This window comes from Eptesicus fuscus, chromosome 21, assembly GCF_027574615.1.
Source record: "Eptesicus fuscus isolate TK198812 chromosome 21, DD_ASM_mEF_20220401, whole genome shotgun sequence".
NCBI lineage: Eukaryota > Metazoa > Chordata > Mammalia > Chiroptera > Vespertilionidae > Eptesicus > Eptesicus fuscus.
Window position 1 is genome coordinate 25,807,751 of NC_072493.1, and position 20,295 is coordinate 25,828,045.

General features: G+C 50.2%; 1 protein-coding gene across 2 annotated transcripts; it reads right to left on the reverse strand.

Annotated features, from left to right (window-relative positions):
• Positions 1 to 937: 937 nt before the first annotated feature.
• IRF8 (interferon regulatory factor 8) lies at positions 938 to 20,074 on the reverse strand. Of its 2 annotated transcripts, none has more exons than XM_028142923.2 (8): positions 19,901 to 20,074; positions 15,800 to 15,983; positions 13,243 to 13,331; positions 11,751 to 11,856; positions 10,598 to 10,645; positions 5,357 to 5,743; positions 3,996 to 4,111; positions 938 to 3,446 (listed from the first exon to the last, which is right to left on the reverse strand). In XM_028142923.2, exons 1-8 carry the CDS (start codon positions 20,072 to 20,074, stop codon positions 3,270 to 3,272), a joined length of 1,281 nt encoding a protein of 426 aa, XP_027998724.1. In that variant the 3' UTR covers positions 938 to 3,269. The 2 variants fall into 2 exon arrangements, with proteins under 2 accessions (XP_027998724.1, XP_054566975.1); XM_054711000.1 differs by having other exon boundaries at positions 10,598 to 10,648.
• Positions 20,075 to 20,295: the final 221 nt, after the last annotated feature.

Below are 20,295 nucleotides of genomic sequence, written 5' to 3' on the forward strand. Positions count from 1 at the left end.
GAACTCTGCGGAGAGGCAGACTTCATCAAGTTGGTCCTGAATTCACAGGGCAGATGAACCCACAGGCTTGCTTATAAACAAAATTCCTACTTGCAGCATTCGGGAATGAAAATGACTCACTGCAAAGATTTCTGGGAAAGTCAGCAATTTGCCCAGCTGCTGCCTTTCCCATGTGGGGTTATCAGCTAGGAGGTTTCAGCACGGCAGCAAAATGTTGTCAGAAAGCCTCTCAGACTTGACCCACAGTCAGTCAAACATGGGCCGAGCCTCAGTCTCCTCATCTATAACCTGAGAATAAAAACAGCCCCCATTGCCCTGGGCTCATCTGAGGCTGGAGAGGTAATACCCATTGCCATGGAGACCAGTGTGTTGGGTACCATCTCTCTACCTGCATTGGCCGGAGCCTGTGCCTCCCTGCAATTGACAATTTTTCCTGGGTTCTTCAACAGGCACGTCCCATTAAACTAGAAGCAAACTGGGTCCCTTGTGTCCCCACTCTAGTCCCAGGACATAGCACAATGAGCATGTGTATGAATGAAAGGATTCACAGTCCCATTACATGTAGTTGACCCAACCCCGGAGGCCCTCCTACAAATCATTTCCAGCAGCTTCCAGGAAGTGCTACCAATGCCAACCTCCTACTTCCTCCACGCCCTCTGCAGTCATTAATCAGGTCACAGAAACCCAAACAGGCCCTCAGTTTTAGTAGAAACAGGGCGTGCCACACATCTCTCCAGGAAATTCCGCATAATCTGCAAGTCTCCGTATATTTTTTTCTATTTTTCTGGAGAGGCGTGGAAAACAAACAAGCAAAACATTCTTAAAATCACAGTGTGGTATTATTTTTTAATTCCCCTTTTACGGTACCTAGAATCTAGTGAAAATGATAACATATTTAACAGTAACTTAAAAAAAAACAACAGAGCACACATCAGCTTTAAAAAAGAGCACTTTATTTTAATAAAGAATAAAGGAGATCAATATATTTTTAAATGCATACAAAAATAAATATTCATCCAGCATATCAAACATGTATACTTTGACATTCATTTGAGCTACAAACTAAAGCCTATTTACCAGTATCTCACAAATTTCCAGAAACCAGATCTTAAAAATGTAATGCTCGCTTTGTTGGCCAAAGGCGATGAGCTGCTTTTACTGAAGTTTTCCTATGCGCCCACTGAACTCCGGCACCCCGGAAGGCCCTGTAAGGGTTAAGCTGGCTAGGGCTACACCTGCATCACCTTGCAGCACTGATGGGGAAAATAAGCAGGCATCCTTGGCCTTTCAGATTTGAAATCGGAGACTTTTGTTATTACAAGGCCACCAGATGGGCTGAGCGGGGGCAATTTGTCCCCCAAATTCCAACTCTTCCCATTTCTCACAATGAGGGGTGACAGGTGAGCCCCTTCTTGTCCTCTCATAGTAAGATTCTGAGTCAGGGGTGGTGATGACCCAGGCTGTGTGACGAAGGGAAGAGAATACAGAAAAGATTCTTCTCCCCACCCCCAAGAGAGTGGAAGCAAAGCAACAGCACCCTCCTAACCCCCAAACCCGTCTGGTGTCTGCACCCACGGTGGCAAATTGCACCACCAAGAAGTGGGCCGGGCGCTCCTCACATGCGTGAGTGCCCATCTCTGCCAGGCCCGGTGCACCACACAGGGGCCACACAGACCAGAGGCACCCCAATCTGGCAAAATACAACATTTATTTAGAAAAATAAATGTTCAAGTGCTCTTTGATCCTGCAAGTGGTTTAGAGGGGTTGTGGTGATGTGGTCTACTGCTCACTGGAGGGTCTGAGGTGAATTGCCCTCTCTGTTAAGCCAGGCCATTGGTTTCAGCCTTCTGTCCCTGGCTTTTGATTAGCATCAGGATTTAGGGTAAACATGTTGATACATTTTGGCTAGTAAATGCATCCTATTTGCTAGAAAAATAGGGTAAGTTCTTCCAGGGCTAAAACTGGGACTTCTCCATGGAAATCCCACTAGATGGCTCCACTGAAGAATTTGGTGTGCAGTGGGGGCATTGAGGAGTGGTAGAGATAGGGGAAGGCATTCCCCCAGCCACAGCTCACCCCAAGACCGGTGTAGTGGTGACAGGCAACACATGTCATCCACATCCCCAATCCACTCTAGCCATGCCTACACACTAAACACCACCAGCTGGTGAATGGAGTGTCTGAATCAAGGTACAAGCAAAAGGCTCATAAAATCCACAATTATACAGGGTGTCCCCAAAAAAATGTATACACACTTTGAATAATTATTCACTCCAATGGGTTAAATCTGAAAATAAAGAAACATCAATTGAGCTGTCAGCTGCTAAAGTGTGCAGACATTTTAGGGGAACACCCTTTATTTGGAACTTGTGCTTTCTATCCTGCCCACTTTCTGAAAAGAAGGGGGAAAAGGAAAAGCTTCAAAGCAGTTTATAATTGGACAATTAAAATTACAAATGTTTTTAAAACAGAGGTCAAAACCATTTAGAAAGAAGCAGCCAGAGAGGTGATCTGGGATGACTTAATTACAGAAATGAAAAAAATAAATTTAGCTCTAAGCTTCCTGCAACAATGTGCCGAAGGGAAAACTTTCACTGTCTGAAAATCAGAACACACCAGTTGACACGGTGATGGAGGCGCTTTCCTAGCACCAAATTCTGGGAAGAATATATGTTCTCCAAACTCACCAAGAGCTTTTGCTTTCACTTATTAAAGGGAGGCTTAATAATACTTATTAAAGTACTTGTTAATGTATTTTTAAATCTCATTAACATGCTTAAAAGTACAAAAACACTTCACATCGAATCAAGCACATGAAATCATAAATCTATAGCTCTAACGAAAGATAAAGTCGAAAAGCAGTCTTGTCTTCACAAACTGATGCCCAAATTTCTTTACTGGAAGCAACTATGTGCTAGTCAAATTGAATGAAAGCCTTTGGAAATATCAATTATCCCAAAATGCTGAAGAATCATAGCAACTAATGATAATTAGGGGACAATACAGGAAATACATGTTTTAATCAGAGGTTCTAGTTACACCATGCAGACCACGTGGTATGGGCTTCAATGCTGACACCTGAACAATAGAACTTGGACACAACTTCGCTTTGAACGTGGAGTCCTCAGAGAATATGCCCTTACTAAATTAAGAGCAGAGTGAGGCATCCCACCCCAGGTCAGAGGGATCTATATCCTTAAATAATTACAACAGTAATTGTAATAATGAAATATGAGATGTGGGCGGGGTGGGGTGCCCAAGAGAGACACTTAAACTGTGATCTGTTGGTTTTCTCTGAAAAAGGGTCTCTGGTGGGAGGCACAAATATCGGGAAACATCCGGAAGACCTGGTCTGGCTGGGGCTCCTCGGGAGCCTGCATCATGGACCCAGCACCACAGCTCTTCACAGCTTCTTCCAGCATCTGCCGGGCATAGAGTTGCTCAATCTAGAGGGATGGTGCACAAGGTCAGAGTTGGAGATGGGAAGTGAGGTGGGACTTCCTTTGACCCCGGCCAGATTCTTTGATTACTCCAGTCTAAAGCTAGCATTTGAGTCCCAAATGAATGAACCCAGAATAAGGAGATGCAAAGAAAGAACAAGCAGTATGCCTCCAAAGACTCCTATGTATGCTTTTTCAATATTGTCCCGACTTGCCTAGCCAGTGTCCAGAACTCCACTATTAGAGCTTCCTTCCTTTGACGACAGTTAAATAAGGGCTTGTAAAACCCTTCAGGTCCCTTAGGCCTTAAGGCAGGGTGGAATCCTTCTGGAAAGGAGGTTTTGATTTTGAAAAACAAGCCCTACAAAGCAAGGGCAGGGGAGACACACAGATTGGGAGAGTCCTGGAAACCACCGGCAGGTCTCCCAGGCCTGCTTCTGCACACAAGTGGGGCGCCCCAGTCCTTGCTGCCTGTTCTTCAGCCCAAGAATAAACGGGGTCCTGAGGTGCGAGCTGGGAGATCTGGCCACAAGCCCTGAAGCTGCCTGTGCTTACCTGCACGAGGATGAGTTTGGAGCGCAATGGGGTCATATCTGGAAACTCCTCTCCGAAGCACAGCACCACCCTGCTGTCGGGAAGCCGGCTCGGGTTGCCGTAGAAGTGCTGCAGCTCTGGGAAGACACGAGGAGGAAGGGGGGTGTTGGCAACTCCTCGGGGCTTTCACACCTGAGCTTACCCATGCCTCGGGAGCCCACTTTGCCAGGGCCCCTTCTCCAGGAGTACTCAGGCCAGGGGGCAGGAGAGATGTGACACTAGCTCCTGGATGTAACAGGGAGAGAAGCAGAGAGCTTTGGGGCGCAGAGAAGGGCTCCCACACAGTGCTGCAGGCAGCCTGACAGATGGATTTCAGACACCCTGACCTCTGGGAGGAACACACACAGTGGGAACCTCAATACATGCCTCACAGAATAACCATGGCTGGTGTGCAGCACTTCTGGGTGGGGGCGTGGTCCCGAGTACTCAGTGCACAAGGTCAGCACACACCAAACCCCTGGGGCCTGGCCAAGATGCAGATTCTGACCCAAAGGCGTATGGAAGGAAGTGCTTTCTAACCAGCTCCCAGGGTGTAGGGACAGTGCATACAGAGCTGCAGGGTGCTAAGTTCCTTGATCCTCCCAACAGCTGTGCGAGGAAGGTGCTGTCCTGCTCCCCCGAGTCTACACGCTAGAAGTCAAGGCACGGAGAGGTTTCCCCAGGATCGTTTAGCAAAAACAGTGCAGAGCAGAAGCCGGTTTGGCTCAGTGGATAGAGCGTCGGTCTGCGGACTGGAGGGTCCCGGGTTCGATTCCGGTCGAGGGCATGTACATTGGTTGTGGGCACGTCCCCGGTGGGGGGCGTGCAGGAGGCAGCTGGTCGATGTTTCTCTCTCATCGATGTTTCTAGCTCTCTATCCCTCTCCCTTCCTCTCTGTGAAAAATCAATAAAATATATATATATATATATAAAAAAACAGTGCAGAGCAGAATTCAAGTTACGGGGGGCACCTCTGCGGCAGCTGTGCCTCTACCTCCTACTTATCCCCATGGGGACTGTGGGCGACAAACGGCCCTGGGAAAAAGGCGTGATCTTTGAGATACAGGCGGCGGCCCAGCCAGCGTGGCTCAGTGGTTGAGCGTCAGTCAACTTGTGAACCAGGAGGTTGGGGTTTGATTCCCGGTCAGGGCACATGCCTGAGATGCAGGCTCGATCCCCGGTGTGGGGCGTGCAGGAGGCAGCCGATCAATGATTCTCCCTCATCATTGATGTTTCTATCTCTCTCTCCCTCTCTCCCTTTCTCTCTGAAATCGATAAAAACGTATTTGCGGGGGGGGGGGGGGGGGGGGGAGACACAGGCAGCACGGCGACAGTGTACAGACCTCGGAAGAACTGATAGGTGTCGAAGACCTTGACCACCTCGTCGCGCTCCAGCTTGTTGGGCCTGTCCTTGCACAGCACGGCGTTGCCACTGTAGAACACGCGGCCCTGGCACAGCCGCTTGACCAGCACGCCCTGCCGGCTGCTGTGCAGCACCACGCCTCGCTCCAGGTGCCCGAACAGCTTCCGAGTCACCTGCCTCTGCCGCTCGCTGGGGATGGTGTCCGCAGGCGGGAAGCGCACCAGCTCCAGGCCCTCCAACCCATGCAGCTTGGTGCTGGGCAGGCCCGGCTGGCTCAGGGACAGGCAGCAGCCCTCAGGGCAGGTGGTGGTGGTCTGGCCCACCAGCTTGCCCCCGTAGTAGAAGCTGATGACCATCTGGGAGAAGACTGTGGGAAAGAGGGGGACAGGTCAGGGGCCGAGGGGAAGGGGGTTCCCTGATCCTTCCTCGGGAAATGCCCGGAGCCTGTCTTCCTCCCAAACTGGGGGAGCCTAACTGTCTGTGTGTCCGGGACCTTTCTGGCATTCCGCGAAGTTCATGCACTCTTTCTAGAAAGTAATGATTTTATAAGCATGAACAAGGACACAGAACTGCTAAGGAAACCAATGATTCCAAATGTAGAAAACCATTATGGTGCTCTCCTACTTCCGGGAAGGGCTGACAGCTGCCACAACTGATCAGTCCCCCTGAGAGTGACGAGGTTTGGACAACTTAATTTCTTAGGACATTGGCTCCCCCTCACAGGCACTGCTATACCACTGCCATACGTTGTATTATATAATTCAGTGTTATCATAGGTAACATCGATTCTTAATTTGAAATCCAGGGAACTGAGAATTTGTCGAGAAAAAAGATATCTCTTTATTTTCATTAACCTCGAATTCAGATCTAGCATATCCATTCTGAACGCAGACTACAGGCTACATTGTGCTAGAGTATCTATAGCTATGTAACTAGGCAACCGTGCATAATACATGTATGTCTATCCTCTCAATCGCTGATCACCAAGAAACAAAGCCTGCTTTGGTGCCGGCCGATCTTTAACACTCATGCTGACAACCTCCCTTTAACCAAGGGTCAGGCTGTGGCCGGGATCTCTGAACAGAATAGCTGGTCTTCAGTGAATGTGCTTTGACCTCTGACTTCCTACTCCTAGCAGTGACACTGGTTCTCCTTCTCCAGGCAATGATAGGTGGCCCCCATTTTACAGTCAATTTACGTTTTAAAAAGTCAGATTTAGAGAAAAACAGGATATTCGTGATAGTCCAGGTGGTACCCAGATATGAAAACCAAAGTGTGAAGGTGGGGGCTCAAGTGCCTGAAGGGTGGGAACCTCTAAACTAAGGTAGGAATAAAGACAACAGCTAAATTCAGGGATACTCCTAGAGACATCGCATTTTAATCGCCTTAACCTGTGAGAATTACGTGCACTATCAATGAGCTTGGTGAGTTTGGGGAACCCTTTAAGACCAATCTGGGGCTGATCCCTTGAGCCACATGAGCTGTGAGCTGCCCAACTCCATGGTGCCCCCCCTACACTTGCGCAGCGCACACTTGCACAACGGTCAGGGGCAGCTTTGTGGGGGCCACCTACCTCAGCTGGGTTCATGCTGCTGTGCACTTACAATTCCCTGGACGCTCCTACGGGCTTCGCTCAAGATTCCTTTGCTCAGTCAAATACTAAGACTCCCCACTATAGTCCACAGGCTCCACTTCCTCCCACGTTGGCGTTAAATGGCAGTCTCGACTCACGCAGGGCCGGGAATCGGAGCTGCAGGGGCTCCAGTCCAACTCATGTACTTGGTATTTGGGGAAACCAAGGCCCAGGTGGAGTCACCCAGCAGGTAAGAAGCAGCACTCGCATCCGACTCCCTGTCTCATTACCCCCCACTCACCTTCCTCCCACCCTCCACGTCTGCAATGTCCGCGTCGCCTGATGACTTGACACATTCCACTTCCTTCACTCTGAAACAATTCTGAACTTTGTCCCAATGGATGAAACACGCCAGCTGACTCTGCCACCACTCTGCCCCTCTGCCCTGTCATGGCTGTGGCCTTATTTCACACTAGTGTCTCTTGACTGTATGAACTTCAGGAGCAACGGACAAGGTGTTCCAGATGTCCAGGCAGGGCTGTCCTTGTGACCCCAACGCCAGGGGACAGCTTAGGCTCAGAGGAGGTTCAAGCCAGAAGGGCCTGAGCCATGGCTCACCGTGCCCTACAGGCGAGCAGTGGAGACCCACAGAGCAGAAGCCACTCATCAAGGGCCTCCAGTTACTCAGTCCAGCCCTTTGCAATCCTAAGAGCCCCGGTGCAGCCCCGTCCTGCTCCCCGTTACATCCCCCCGCCCACCAGGAACAGCCCTGCCCGGGGACAGCCTGACCACAGTGGCAGCAGAGCACACCCTCTGGAACCCAGTGCCTGATGCATTATCCCAGCTGTGTGACCTTGGACAGCAGCTTCCCTGCCCCAGGTTCTCCATCAGCAAAGTGGAGATAATAATACTCCCACTTCACCGCGTTACTGTGAGGATTAAATGAGCTTGCATTTGTACTTAGCATATGTCAGCACCATAGAAGTGGTTATTAAATAAACTGGGGTAACAGGACAAAAAAAATGAGCTATATCGATGAGACCCCCGAAGTTATAAGCCACAGTCCTTGGGCTACACAGTACATCCCAAATGCTGTTCCCAGGGCTTTAGACCTATGAGCCCATTTAATCCTCACAACAATCCCATGAGGTAGAGACTATTAATAATGATACCCATTTTCCAGGTGAGAAAACTGAGTTGCAGACGGGTGAAGGTGCTTGTTGTCAATGGCACAATTGCTAACTGGGGAGCCTGGATGTACTCCCTTCCTAGCAGACTGGCTCCATATCTGAGTTCTTTTTTTTTTTAATTGATTTGAGAGAGAGAGAGAGGGAGAGAAAGGGAGAGAGAGAAACACTGGTCAGTTGCTTCCCCTATGCACCCTGACTGGGGATCGAACCTGCAACCTGGGTATGTGTCCTGACCGGGAATTGAACCAGTGACCTTTCGGTGCATGGAACAATGCCCAACCAACTGACCCATACCAGCCAGGGCACAACATCTGTATTCTTAAGCACCAAGCCACACTGTCAGTTTCAAACATGGTACTTCACCCCAATTATTTCAAATACATACAGTTAAGAGCACAAACGGGCAGCCACAGACATGTTTGGATCCACCAGCACCGTGAGGTGTTGTTAACACAAATTTGCTGCCAACCTTTCATATGGGAAATTTTCACCTAAAAACCCAGACCTCTGGCTCCTCTAGAAAAAAATGGGAAAATTGAGCCTGGCTGGGTCTGTCAGTCCACAGGGCAGGAACCACAAACAGCCCAGCCGAGTGTGGGCCCTCCACTTTGCCACAGTCTCCGACACTCCCTGTTGTCTTTCTCCCGACACTTCACCATTATGTTACCTGTCCCTACAGAGATAAGAACTGGGGACCCCTGACAACTTGTTTACGTGGGGGGAGGAGTTGTGTGAACCGAGCAGAGGTACCAAAGTCCACAACTTCTAGAGGAAGGGTGTAGGGTTTTCTTTGCGAGTCATTCCACCTGCTGTGTGCTGAGACCGCTCTGGAATAACTGAGGAAGCTTCCTCCTCAGACCATGCCTTCTCGCCCAGACACTGCAGCATGTGCCAGACTACTCCCCTGCCCCCGGGAAGCACTGGTCAGCAGACTCCCGGGGCCATAGCCCAGAGCTAACCAGGTCAAAGGCCCAGTCCCATGACCCAGGGCCTCCAGGACCGGAGCCTCTGGTGAGCATGGTGGCTGCCCAGCATAAATCTAAAAGCAGACTTGAAGCCAGATGCCTGGGTTTGAACCCGGCAATCCCGCTGACCAGCTGTGTGATCTGAGGTGAGAGATTTAACCACTAAGCCTCAGTTTCCTCATCTGTGAAGCCAGAATTACAACAGTCCCCAGCTCCCAGGGCCACTGTGCAATGGGGAGGGACTCAGTGAATGGGAGCATCGTTTGCTTTAAAATTTTCTTGCCTGGGTGAGAACCTGCCTCTACCACCCAAAATCACTCATCCCGTGAGGGCCTTGGTCAAGACACTTCTCTCTGCGCCCCGTTTCCTCTCCTGTGCCAGGAGGCCTCGGGTCCCCAGACCCACATTATGTGGCCCAACAATATGATGGGTCAGGCTGCTTCCTTCTCACAGAACCTGCCGCTTTGGGGGAAGACACCAGCTTCCTTTTCTCTGAAGATGCCATCAATGATGAACCTGAATGTAAATTCCAGGAGCCTCTGGCAGGAACACGGTCCAAGTCCTCAATGTAATTAGACAACAATGTGGCACAGAGACCACCTCTGTCATCTGGGGCAGGAGCAGGGATGGAACAGCCTGGGGCCACACCCCAGCTCTGTGGCCCACAAGTTATGTGACCAGGGGTTTCTGAGCTGGTCAAATGGAAATAACAACACCTACCTAGGGGTGGTGGGAAGTGATAAGGAGGTTAGGCCATGCAAGTCTCACTGATGATCCTGGACCCAGTTAGCATTCACTAATGTCAGCCACCACCACCACCATCACCACCACCATCATCACCACCACACCACCACCATCACCATCACCACCACTACCATCACCACCATCATCATCTTCATCACCATCATTACCATCATCATCACCATCGTCATCACCATAGTCATCACCATCATAACCACCATCACCACCAGCATCATCGCCACCATTATCGTTATTAACATTGTTATTGTTATAAACTTAGGTGGGAGAGAGTAAAACAGTCACTGGTGGCATCCACTGACCCACATGTCCCTACCAGAAAGTTTTAATAACACTGTGTTTAACCCTCACAACATTCCCAAGAGGCAGTTGCTACTGTTGTCCCCACTCTACAGATGAGAAGCCTGAGGTCCCAAGTGATTCGATCACTTTGCCTGGGGTCACCTGAGAGGGGCAGAGCGGGGCCTTGAGTGTGTCTGTCCCCGCACTCCTTCTCCCATGTAAGTACCCCTGCAGAGAGCGCTTCAGATCTCTTTGTTGACCCAGTCCAAGAGGAGCCTCAAAAAGGCCAGCCACTTGCTCACTCCCAAACCAAACAGCAAAAAGGAGGAATCAGGTGCCCGGCTTCTGACACCAGATCGTGCTCATCCAGGGGCCCTCAAGAACCCACACCGGTCCTTCGAGTTTTGCCTTCAGAGTGTCCCCCACCCGGCCCGGCCCAGAGCACTTCGTACCTGAAGGGTGTGCATCATAGGCGGGGTAACCCGGCACCAGCGGCAAGCCTGCTGGAGGAAGAGAAAAGCAGACTCAGACCCAGCCAGACTCAGTTGTGTGCAGGGGAAGCAACCCAAACGCTCCCCCTCTCCAAAGGTTTCTTAAAAAGCCGCATATGGCGTGCTCCTGGGGCCCTGCCACAGGCTTCCGCTGAATCCGGTGTTTTTCCCTCTCAGTGTGGCGACCCGTGTTTCATAAACGCAGAAAACCAGACCTCAAGCCAACCAGCGTGGAGGGGGGAGACTTCCTCTGTGCTGTGGGATTTCTGACCATGTGTCAGTGTGACATTGTGGGGCCACGTTTCCTTCCCCCTGCTCCCAAAATACCGCTGGACTGCGTGTCCACCACCCAGGCCTTGACTTGAAGGGGAGCCGGGCCCGAGCTAGCTTTCTCAGAGGTGCTGCTGAGCACAGGGAGGGGGGGGCTCCCCAGGGCCCCTGATCTGACACCACCCCACACCCACAACCGTTGAGGCCCATTAGGCTAGCGGCCGCCTCCTGGTCTCCCACAGGGGACAGTGGGGGAGAGGCCAAGAAAGGAAGCAAAGGCACGCATGCTCCATTTCAAGCAGTGGTGGAGGGACGGGTCATCAGAAGCTAATAAGAGGGTGCGTGCCTCACTTAGCTTCCAGACCCTGTGTGTCAGTCCTGGTGCCCCCATTTTTCGTGAGGAAACTGAGCCTTCTACAGGATATGCAACTTCTGACAGGGGATTCAAATCCAGGGCTCTGCATGAGCAAGTGCCCGTTCCTGAGCTCTCCTGCTCTCCAGCCGCCGCTCTGGGCTGTGCGTGGCTCTGGGAGGTCCCTAATGTCTGAAGAAACTGGATGGAGGACCTAACAGACCGAACGTGGCCCAGAGCTGTGAATCCCCTCTGGTCCTGGAGAAGTTCACTGCACTCCCTCCCCCCCGACCTTCCCAGGAGCCGCGCGGGAGGCAGACACCTCCCATGGGAAGGACACGTGTGTCTTCCTGGGAGGCAGTCACCGGCAATAAAATAGGGATCATAGCAGGACCCCCCGTTCCCACCCCACCCTGGCTGCTATCAGGCTGAAACCACTCAAACCAGTCCAGCCCCCAGGCACTGCGAGTGGCCCTGGGCCCCCATCCTCACCTGCGCCGGGCTGCTGCATCCACCAGTCTGGGGGGGGCTGGTTCCTGCAGGCCTCCGGCGGGGAAGGGCTCCTTTTGACCATCCCCATGTACTCATCCACAGGACGCTGCCGGCCGGGAACAAGGCAGAAGATCAGCACGGTCACTAGGCTTCCCAAGCAGGACCCCAGGGTTGGAAAGATGAATGGCTTGTGCTTAACTAAGACCATACGGTCGGCCACCTTTAGCTCATAAGACTAAAGGGAAGTTTTACTTTGTATCTTGAAAGATCCAGGATGCTCCGTGATCACCCTACGTAACTGAATGCCTAGCCTCTTCGGGGCCCTTAGTAAGTTTATTGACCTTTTCCTGAAACTGCCTGTGGCCGGTTCTGGGACCCCAGCGCACGTGACATTGAATGGACGCTGCCATGCCTTCGTGAGTCTCGCTCAATACATCACGCCTCCGCTCTCCATCTCTGGGCCCATTTCTTAAAGGAGGTTGGTAAATCCACTTAGGAGACGTTTTTGAAATCTGCTTTTCCTGGGATCCTGGTGCACCAATCCTGTTCTTTCGCTCTATCTGCTGAGTCAGCAGAAAAGCCTCGTACGGAAAATGGTGCATTGTTGGAGTGACAGGAAACCAGGAATTCCGCTGGCCTGCTGCCAAAGACCACCCAGACGCATAACAGCTGCCATGTGCAGCAACGTCAGGCAGCTTGGAGGAGATTATATTTAGTTATCTGCGTTTCCTGACCAGCAAGCTACTGTCAAGGATTCTAGCATTGCTATGTGAATTACGAAGAATTTATATAGCACCTCCACCACCTTTTACAAGGGCTGTGTGGGATTATTTTAGCTATGCAATGTCCACCCTGTAATGGCCATAAAAGCATGGTTTAAAGGCTAAAAGTAAAAGAAAATGGCATCCAAACAGCTAAAATTGGTATTCAAATACCCATTGCCTGGGACCCCATTAAGCCTTTACCGATAGCCTATTAACTATGACTTTACGTACAATTCTAACAAGCTTGGTTATATGGCTTTCCAACCCATCAAGGATGAAAAGCTGTGTACTGCAAGACAGGCAGCCCACCAGTCATGAAAGCTAGTCCAATAATCATGCCATAGGGACAACCCTAAGCAGGAAGGAAAGTTTCCATATTGTTCACTGCAGCATGCTAAGAAGGTAAGACAATACAGGATGCATTACAAAAGACTGGCACTCAGAATGTTTAACTATGAAAATCCAGAGCTTGAGGGAACATCACTGACAGAGCAAGCACTCTCCCCAGCCCTTGGGATTAAGGACTGGACACCAGGTGAACGGGCTGACCAGTTGGCGGAGGCTGGCCTCCCTGAGGTGGCTCAGTCCTCACCTTCTGTCTTTGCTGGGGTAGAGACAAGGCTTGCTGGGAGGGCGCAAGGCTCTGGATGTGTTGGCAGGGCAAGAACAACGCCACTGCTCACCTTCCGCTGTCGGGCCAGACCTCTGGAAACGCTGCCCCCACTTACCTCCTTGATCAGCTCATCAATTTCAGAGTGACCACACTCCATCTCAGTGACTTCATTCCCACAGCCAGGAGTCGACATGCCTAATTTGCCTACGGAAAAGCAGACAAACATGACAAAATGTGGCCATAGCACTGAGGCATCCCTACCATCATTGAGGCCATAAGCAGTGGTTTGTTTCTAAATGCTGAGTTGAAGGAAATAAAAGTCAGTCAGTAGCTTCCCTGGTTTGGGAAAGGCCTAGAAATTTTTTTCCCATGCTTCTTCAGTCATCTGATCAGCGGAATCAAAAGAGAGAAGTTGGTTGTTGTTGTTTCTAACACTTAGAGGCCAAAGAGCACTTAGGTCTCTTCCTTCTGTTTGTGGAGATCTCAAATGAATGCCTATCAGATCCCCTTTACCCCAGGTGTCTACCCCCTGCAGAGGTTAAATTTACAAGCTGAGGCACTTTTAGACACTCAAAGTATCCTGGCAAAATATGTTTGCAGGTTAGATTCTTTTTTTTTTTTTTTTCAAGTTAATTGGCAGGAAATCTCCTTTTAGCCTTTCCAAATATACACGTGTGCATCTCTACGTGCGCGCACACACACACACACACACACGCACACACACGGCAAAGACTCACCCAGGCCCAGTTCGAACCTGCCTTCATCAGGCATCACTAAAGGCACGTGAGCATTTCCACAACAAGCTCTCTGGATCAGGCTAGTCTCCTCCTTGCTCTTACGCCTCTTCCCCAGCCAGAAACTCACCTCGTTAAGCTTATCAGTGTGAGATGTATTATAACATTCATCCCAATGAGCTACAAAATTGGCCTATTGTTTCATCCTCGATGATCTTTTATTCCACTTCGATAGATTCAAGAATTCACTTAGAAGCTGTTGATGGGGGAAGTAAGGGGTAGGTGGGGCACCCCCAATGTAGCTTGCAAACTACTGAAGTACAGAGGACAATGGGTCCATGTAGACTTTATGCAAATGCAATGCCTCTTTGCCCCCCTGAGAACCTGCTTCTTTAACATCCACCCTTGCAGGTGATGCTGGCGGTGCCCCATACTATAAACAAGTTGGGGTCACCTGCCAGTTCAAGCTTGGCTGGTCCTGGGGGTAGGGGGAGTAAGAGAAACTTCTCCATTACTTCAAGGCACAATTTACTTTGTGGTGACAAAAAATATTTACATATTGGAAATATATACATATTTCCAAAACTGGGAAATAAAGCAAAAAGATGACTGGCCTTTTGAAACCATTCCAGAGGATTATCCATGAGGTCTCCCCTAAGGGTCATCTGATTTTCCAGGTCAGTTTGTTTGACTTCGTACTGACTATCGATCAGACTTCAGACTCAGTAAAGCCAGGTGTTAATGTATAGGCAATTAAGCTACAAATGACCAGCAGAAAAGATAACTCCCAAACGGTGGTGTAGTGCCAGGCTCAGCCTTCTGCCCCTCACTGACCAGGTACGCCAGTGTGTCATATTCTGTCAAATGATCTTTGTCATCAAGCTGGTTCCCTCACTGATGAGTCAAGTAACTCTCTGATCCAGGCTCACCATACATTTGTTAGGGTCACAACTTTTAACTTTTTTAAAATTTACACATCAACATTTTTAACCTTCCCACAGTTGGAAGAACTCAAACTCAGAATTTCTACCTAGCCCTTACCAGAGAGTTCTATTTCTTTGAGGCCTTACTGGACTTCTTCGAAAGAGAAAAGGATGCCATGCCAATATTCTAACGGCTACATCTAATGGCTAAGAAAAATCAATGTGTTAACAAATGTTTTAAAGCAGAGGTGGCAATTAGATTTTTTTATCTCATGGGCCAGCTCTGATTCATAGCAGCTGCACAGCACACCACTTTGAAAAGGATTCTGGGGCCAGATCCGAGCTCCACACATCCTGGTTGATTGGTGATGTCTGACTGGAGCATGGGTATCAGGCCTTGGGAGATGTGCAGCATGTAGTTGCTATCCCTGCTTTAAATTCTTCACAGATGCTTTCCTGGGATTATAGAGCTGGAAGAAACTTCAGGAATGATCACATCCTGAATTCCAAAACAATGATCAGGCTCTGACAATGTTGAGTCATAGCAATGAAACTAACAGCGTCATCATCCAAAAATTCAATTCAGGAACTCAACTCTGTGCCTTAGTCAGCCATCCCTTCTTTGTCCACCTGATTGACCCCTAGCCTCCTCTGAGAGTTGCTAGAAAACAAAAGGAATCCCTTCCACACTGTCAGAGGATCCCTGCTCCTGCCCAATCTCATCCCTGACCCCAGGGATATCCTGCAACACTCCAGGTCAGCAGAGCTGGCTGCCACCCAATCTCCCGCCCTTTCCTTCCATCGGCGCCACCTCTCACTCAACTGGAAGCTGCCACTTGGTCAGCAGATGGTGGGTGAGGTCAGTGGAAAGAGAACTCCATGTCCGCTTATACAAAGGAGAGAACTGTTTTGTTTAGCTAAAACCACTTGCCCCAGACCCTGTGGGCGGCAGCTTCCACCCCAAGCCTGGGCCTTGCAGCCTCTGCTGGACTGAGTGCCCATCAAGGATAGTTACATTTTTGCTCTTCCTCTGGGACGATGCGGTAAACTTTGTATGGCTCGGAAATGTCCAGCTGGGACCGGTCTGTCACTTCCTCAAAATCTGGACTCTTGTTTAAAGCACAGCGTAGCCTTGTCTTCCACGTGGCTGGTTCAGCTTTGTCCCCTTCCTTAAATTTCCCTTTAAAAACTGCCCAGGCCTGAAAGGAGAGAAAGCAGCACATGAAGCAGTCAGCCCCTCAGCCACAGATGTCCATGGCCAGCACTTGCTCACCGCCAGCACTTGCTCGCCCTCCTGAAAGTCATTTTTAGCCATCAACTCTCATTCACGGAATTTCAGGGCTCAATCAGACCACTTTCTTGGGCAGATGTAAAAAGACCCAGGCCAGGAAGGAGACCCCCCCAAGCTCTCCCAGCTGAGCTGAACCTGGAACTCAGGCCAACACAAATCCTTCCCTGGACCAGTGAGCCAGGAGGAGCCTGAGGTCAAGTAGCACAAGGAGGAAGTGCACATGGTTTCACTAGAATGTTCAAAACAAAGAACAATTTGTGTGTGTGTGTGTTTTTTTTAATCAACCCCTGGCATGAAAATTGAGCATGAAAAGGAAACATTTGCAAAAATTCTGAGTGTGATCATCCACTGACTGACTTGCTACTTTTAATAGAAATTGTGTTTTGCATTTTGGCATTTATTCTAGCCTTCCCTCCCCCCACCTCCCCAGGCGCTGTTTAAAGTGCAATGAAATATCCTCTCGCTCTGCTGGGTTTTTCACAGCTCTGTTTTCTGACCTCTCCAAACCTTAGACTCTGAACTAGGAACCAAGATGCAAAACTGGAAACTTAAGGTCAAAGGTAGAATGGGGCATTATTCTTTTTTTTTTTTTTAAATCAAACATGTGAAGAGGCATCGTTTTAATTTCAAAATTGGAATACAGAACACGCCAATTAGGAGGTCACTACTGTCAGGTGAAAATAACCTTTGGCATTAGGCAAAATCTTCCAACCTAAAATAGTATCAGGGCTAGAGGAAATTCTCAACCCCACTTGGGAAAACGTAATTCCAAGGGGCAACTTTCCCAAGGTGACCCTGGATGGGATTAAATGCCCGCTGTTCTCGACTTAATGGCAATCCCCGGGGAGCTCAAGAAATGCAGAGACCCGGCTTCCAGCCTGCACCGAGTTCTTTCCAGGGTTCTCGGGCTGGCTCTAAGATATCACCCCGCTGGGAGATCTGTCAAGAACCCCTTAACCCGATTTCCACCCTGAACATTATGAAAAAGAAGCAAAATACTTTTTTTTTTAAAGTAAGTGTGAGCTGATATCAGGGCCTCATCAGTATGCCAGGGATGGTACAAACTGCACTCAGTGTCCTTTGCAACCTCCCATCTCTGGTCCACCCCATGAAGCTGACCTCAGAATGACGCCTGCGGACAGTGAAGGGGTCTCTGGTATAAGTAGATTCTTAAGACCCACTTACTAAGGCAGAAAAGCAGACTGGTTTTGACTCATACATTCCTAAAAGGTTGTCATTGTATGAAACTAAAGGGTTCTCCATTCCACCAGAAAATCCCTAAATGGCTCTCTCAGGCACATTTTGGTGGGCAGAGAAACGCCCCTCAGAGGATGGCGTGAGCCAGCGCAACTCAGAGATGGCTTCTTGCCACCTGTACTTCACCAGCCCAGGCTGTCGCCCTCCCAGGGGCCGCCCAGCTCTGGGTGGGCGCCATGTCTCCCTCCCGCCCCCATTCCTGCTGAGATTGTACACTCATCTCAGATTGCCACACTGAGCGACTGCGTAATCAACGGAAACATTGGGAATCTTGCACATTTTTCTCAACGCTGTTGAAACGGCCATGCAGAACATTGCATAAGATGCATAAATCTGGGGCTTTATTTCATTGCCCCCAGAACAGACGCTGAAGCAGGGAGCAGTGTGAAGGGAAAGGCCTTGCATCTCCTCCAGCAAGCCACAAGCCAGGCTTATGCAGCCTGCTGGTCCAGCCCCCTCTACTCTCCTCCTGAAGAAGTTTTACTGATGGTCAACCTGTGACTGTGCCCTCAGCACCCCACACTTCACAGAAGAACTTCAATCTGTTCTTCCTGGCCATGGTCAGCTCCTAGAGGGGCCCTCAATGTGAAAGGGGAGAGCACGCCCCAGGGAGCATCTGGCAATGTCGGAGGCATTTTTGGTCGTCACATGTGGGGGGCTGCTGGCATCCAGTTAGTCAGGTCAGGCGTGCTGCCAAATACCCCACAGGGCACAGGATGACCCCACAACAGGAACAATCTGGCCCTAGATGTCCACAGTTGAGGAGCCCTGGCTTATAGCCATTGATAATCTAGAACAGCGGTCGCCAACCGGTGGTCCGCGGACCACTGGTGGTCTGTGAGGTCCGAAAGGTTGGCGATCGCTGATCTAGAACTCCCAGCCGACCAGGTGGATCCTAGCACTGTTTAAATTTAGCTAGAGTCATTCCCAAGAGAAGTTCACCATAATGCTAAAGGTAAAACCCTCGATAAGGGAGGAATCCGCATCCCCCCACGAATGAGAAAGGATGCACTAGCAGCTCAAAAACCTGGCAGAATCCAGGCTCCTGACCTGGGGTCCTTGATGGAAAAAAATCTGCTGGACATTCGGGCCACATGGGGCCCCTTGAAGGTGAGTGCAAAACATCCACATGTGCCCACTCTTCTTGGAGAGGGCCAGTAATTGGCATCAGATTCTCAAAGAGACCTGCAACCCCAGGTGACAAATTTAATAGAATTGCTACATGTGTGGCCCCACTGCAAACGTCAGAAAGAGAACCGAAGGACGGAAATGCCTCATAAGCCAACTTTGACCTACTTATGCTCCACTCTGAGGCCAAGGTATGATCTCTGGCCATTTTGGGCTTTTTGTGTCAGAAAACAGTCATCCCTGGCTGAGTCTGGTGTTGCCACGGGGTCCCGCAGGGCCTCACTCCCCTCATTCATCCTAGGTCTCCGGTCTGGTTCTGGCCCTTCACAACTCAGCCTCTCCACTCCTCCTCCATATCACTCGCTGTCCCCTCGCTGTCCCGGTTCTGTGGGCATTACCCCCCAGAGCATAAGCTGAAGCAGGGAGCAGTGTGAAGGGAAAGGCCCAAATGCCCACAGAACCAGCACACAGCAGCAGCAGTTTGCAACCTGGGCTCTGAGGCAGACCACCTGTGGTGCATCTGTTTGCAAAAATGGAAGCCTGGGCTCACCTTGACTAGGGCTACAAATCTCTCAGGGGGTGGAGGCTGCCACTTCTGGAGTCTTAGAGAAGCCCCCCAGGGGGTGGATTGGGGCGGTGGGGGGGGGGGTCTGATGACCCACTAGGCTGCAGAGCTGCGCTGCCTGGGTCCCGACTCCTCGGCCTGAATCTAGGTGTAGCAGGTGTAATGGCAAGAAATCTCAGTTTATCGGTGCTGCTAGAGGTTGGGAGCATGGGCTCAGAGTGGGGCTGCCTGGATTCAAATGCTGGCTCCATCATCCAAGAGCTGTGAGATCTTAAACAAGTCACTTCTCCTCTCAGTGCCTCTCCAGAACAAGGACAAGGACAGCACCTCCTGCTGAGGACTGTGTGAGAGGAAAACACAAACCCTGTGGGGCCAGGCCTGCCACAGAGCAAACCCTCAATCAACGCTGGCAGTCACGATGCAAATAAATGGTGGAACCAAAGAGCAAGTCCCTCAGCGCGTGGGGTACTCACTATTCTCAAGGGAAGGAGACTATTTCTAGACACCTGCAGCAGGACATCCCATCTGACCCAGCCCGGAAGTCGTGACAGATGGTGTCTCTCTCACTGAGCTGACCGGCCCTACGTTGCCAAACAGAAGTTACAACTTGGCAAGAATGAAGAAAGTGTCCTTAATCTCATAAAAAAAAAATGCACCACTCTACAACTGACCGCAAAGTGACTAAATCACATAATAGCTGCAAAATCACATGGTATTATTTTTTTAGACACATTCCGCACTCAGTCAATGTTTGTTTTTAAAAATGGGATTAATTTTCAAGAAAATAAGAAAAGTTGTCACTCAACACCTCCACCGGCCGGTGAGGGAAGCCAGAAGCTACGTTCACGGTCAGGGGAGGGAAGCCCAGCCTTCACCTTGAAAATGGAGGCGTCCACTTCCTGATTGTAATCTTGTTTGCCAGCGTGTTTCCAAGGGATCCGGAACATGCTCTTCTCGTCGTTTTCCCAAATCAGCCCTGGGTACAAGTTGCTGTCAATTTGTTCAATCAGCCACTGCCGAAGCCGCCGGCCTCCGTTCCGGTCACACATCCCTGGAAGGAAAAAACAAACAAACATATTCTAAGACATTTCAAGCATTGTCTCATTCATCACAGCACCCCAGGTACGGAGCAGCCCAGAACTACTAACGGGAAAAGCGGAGGGCGGGGACCCACAGATCCAGGACTCTGGGCGCCTGCCCTAAGAGGACAATGCCTGCCTCCAGGACTCAGAGCCCGGAATGAAAACTGAAAGCTCCCCGGGAACTCAGC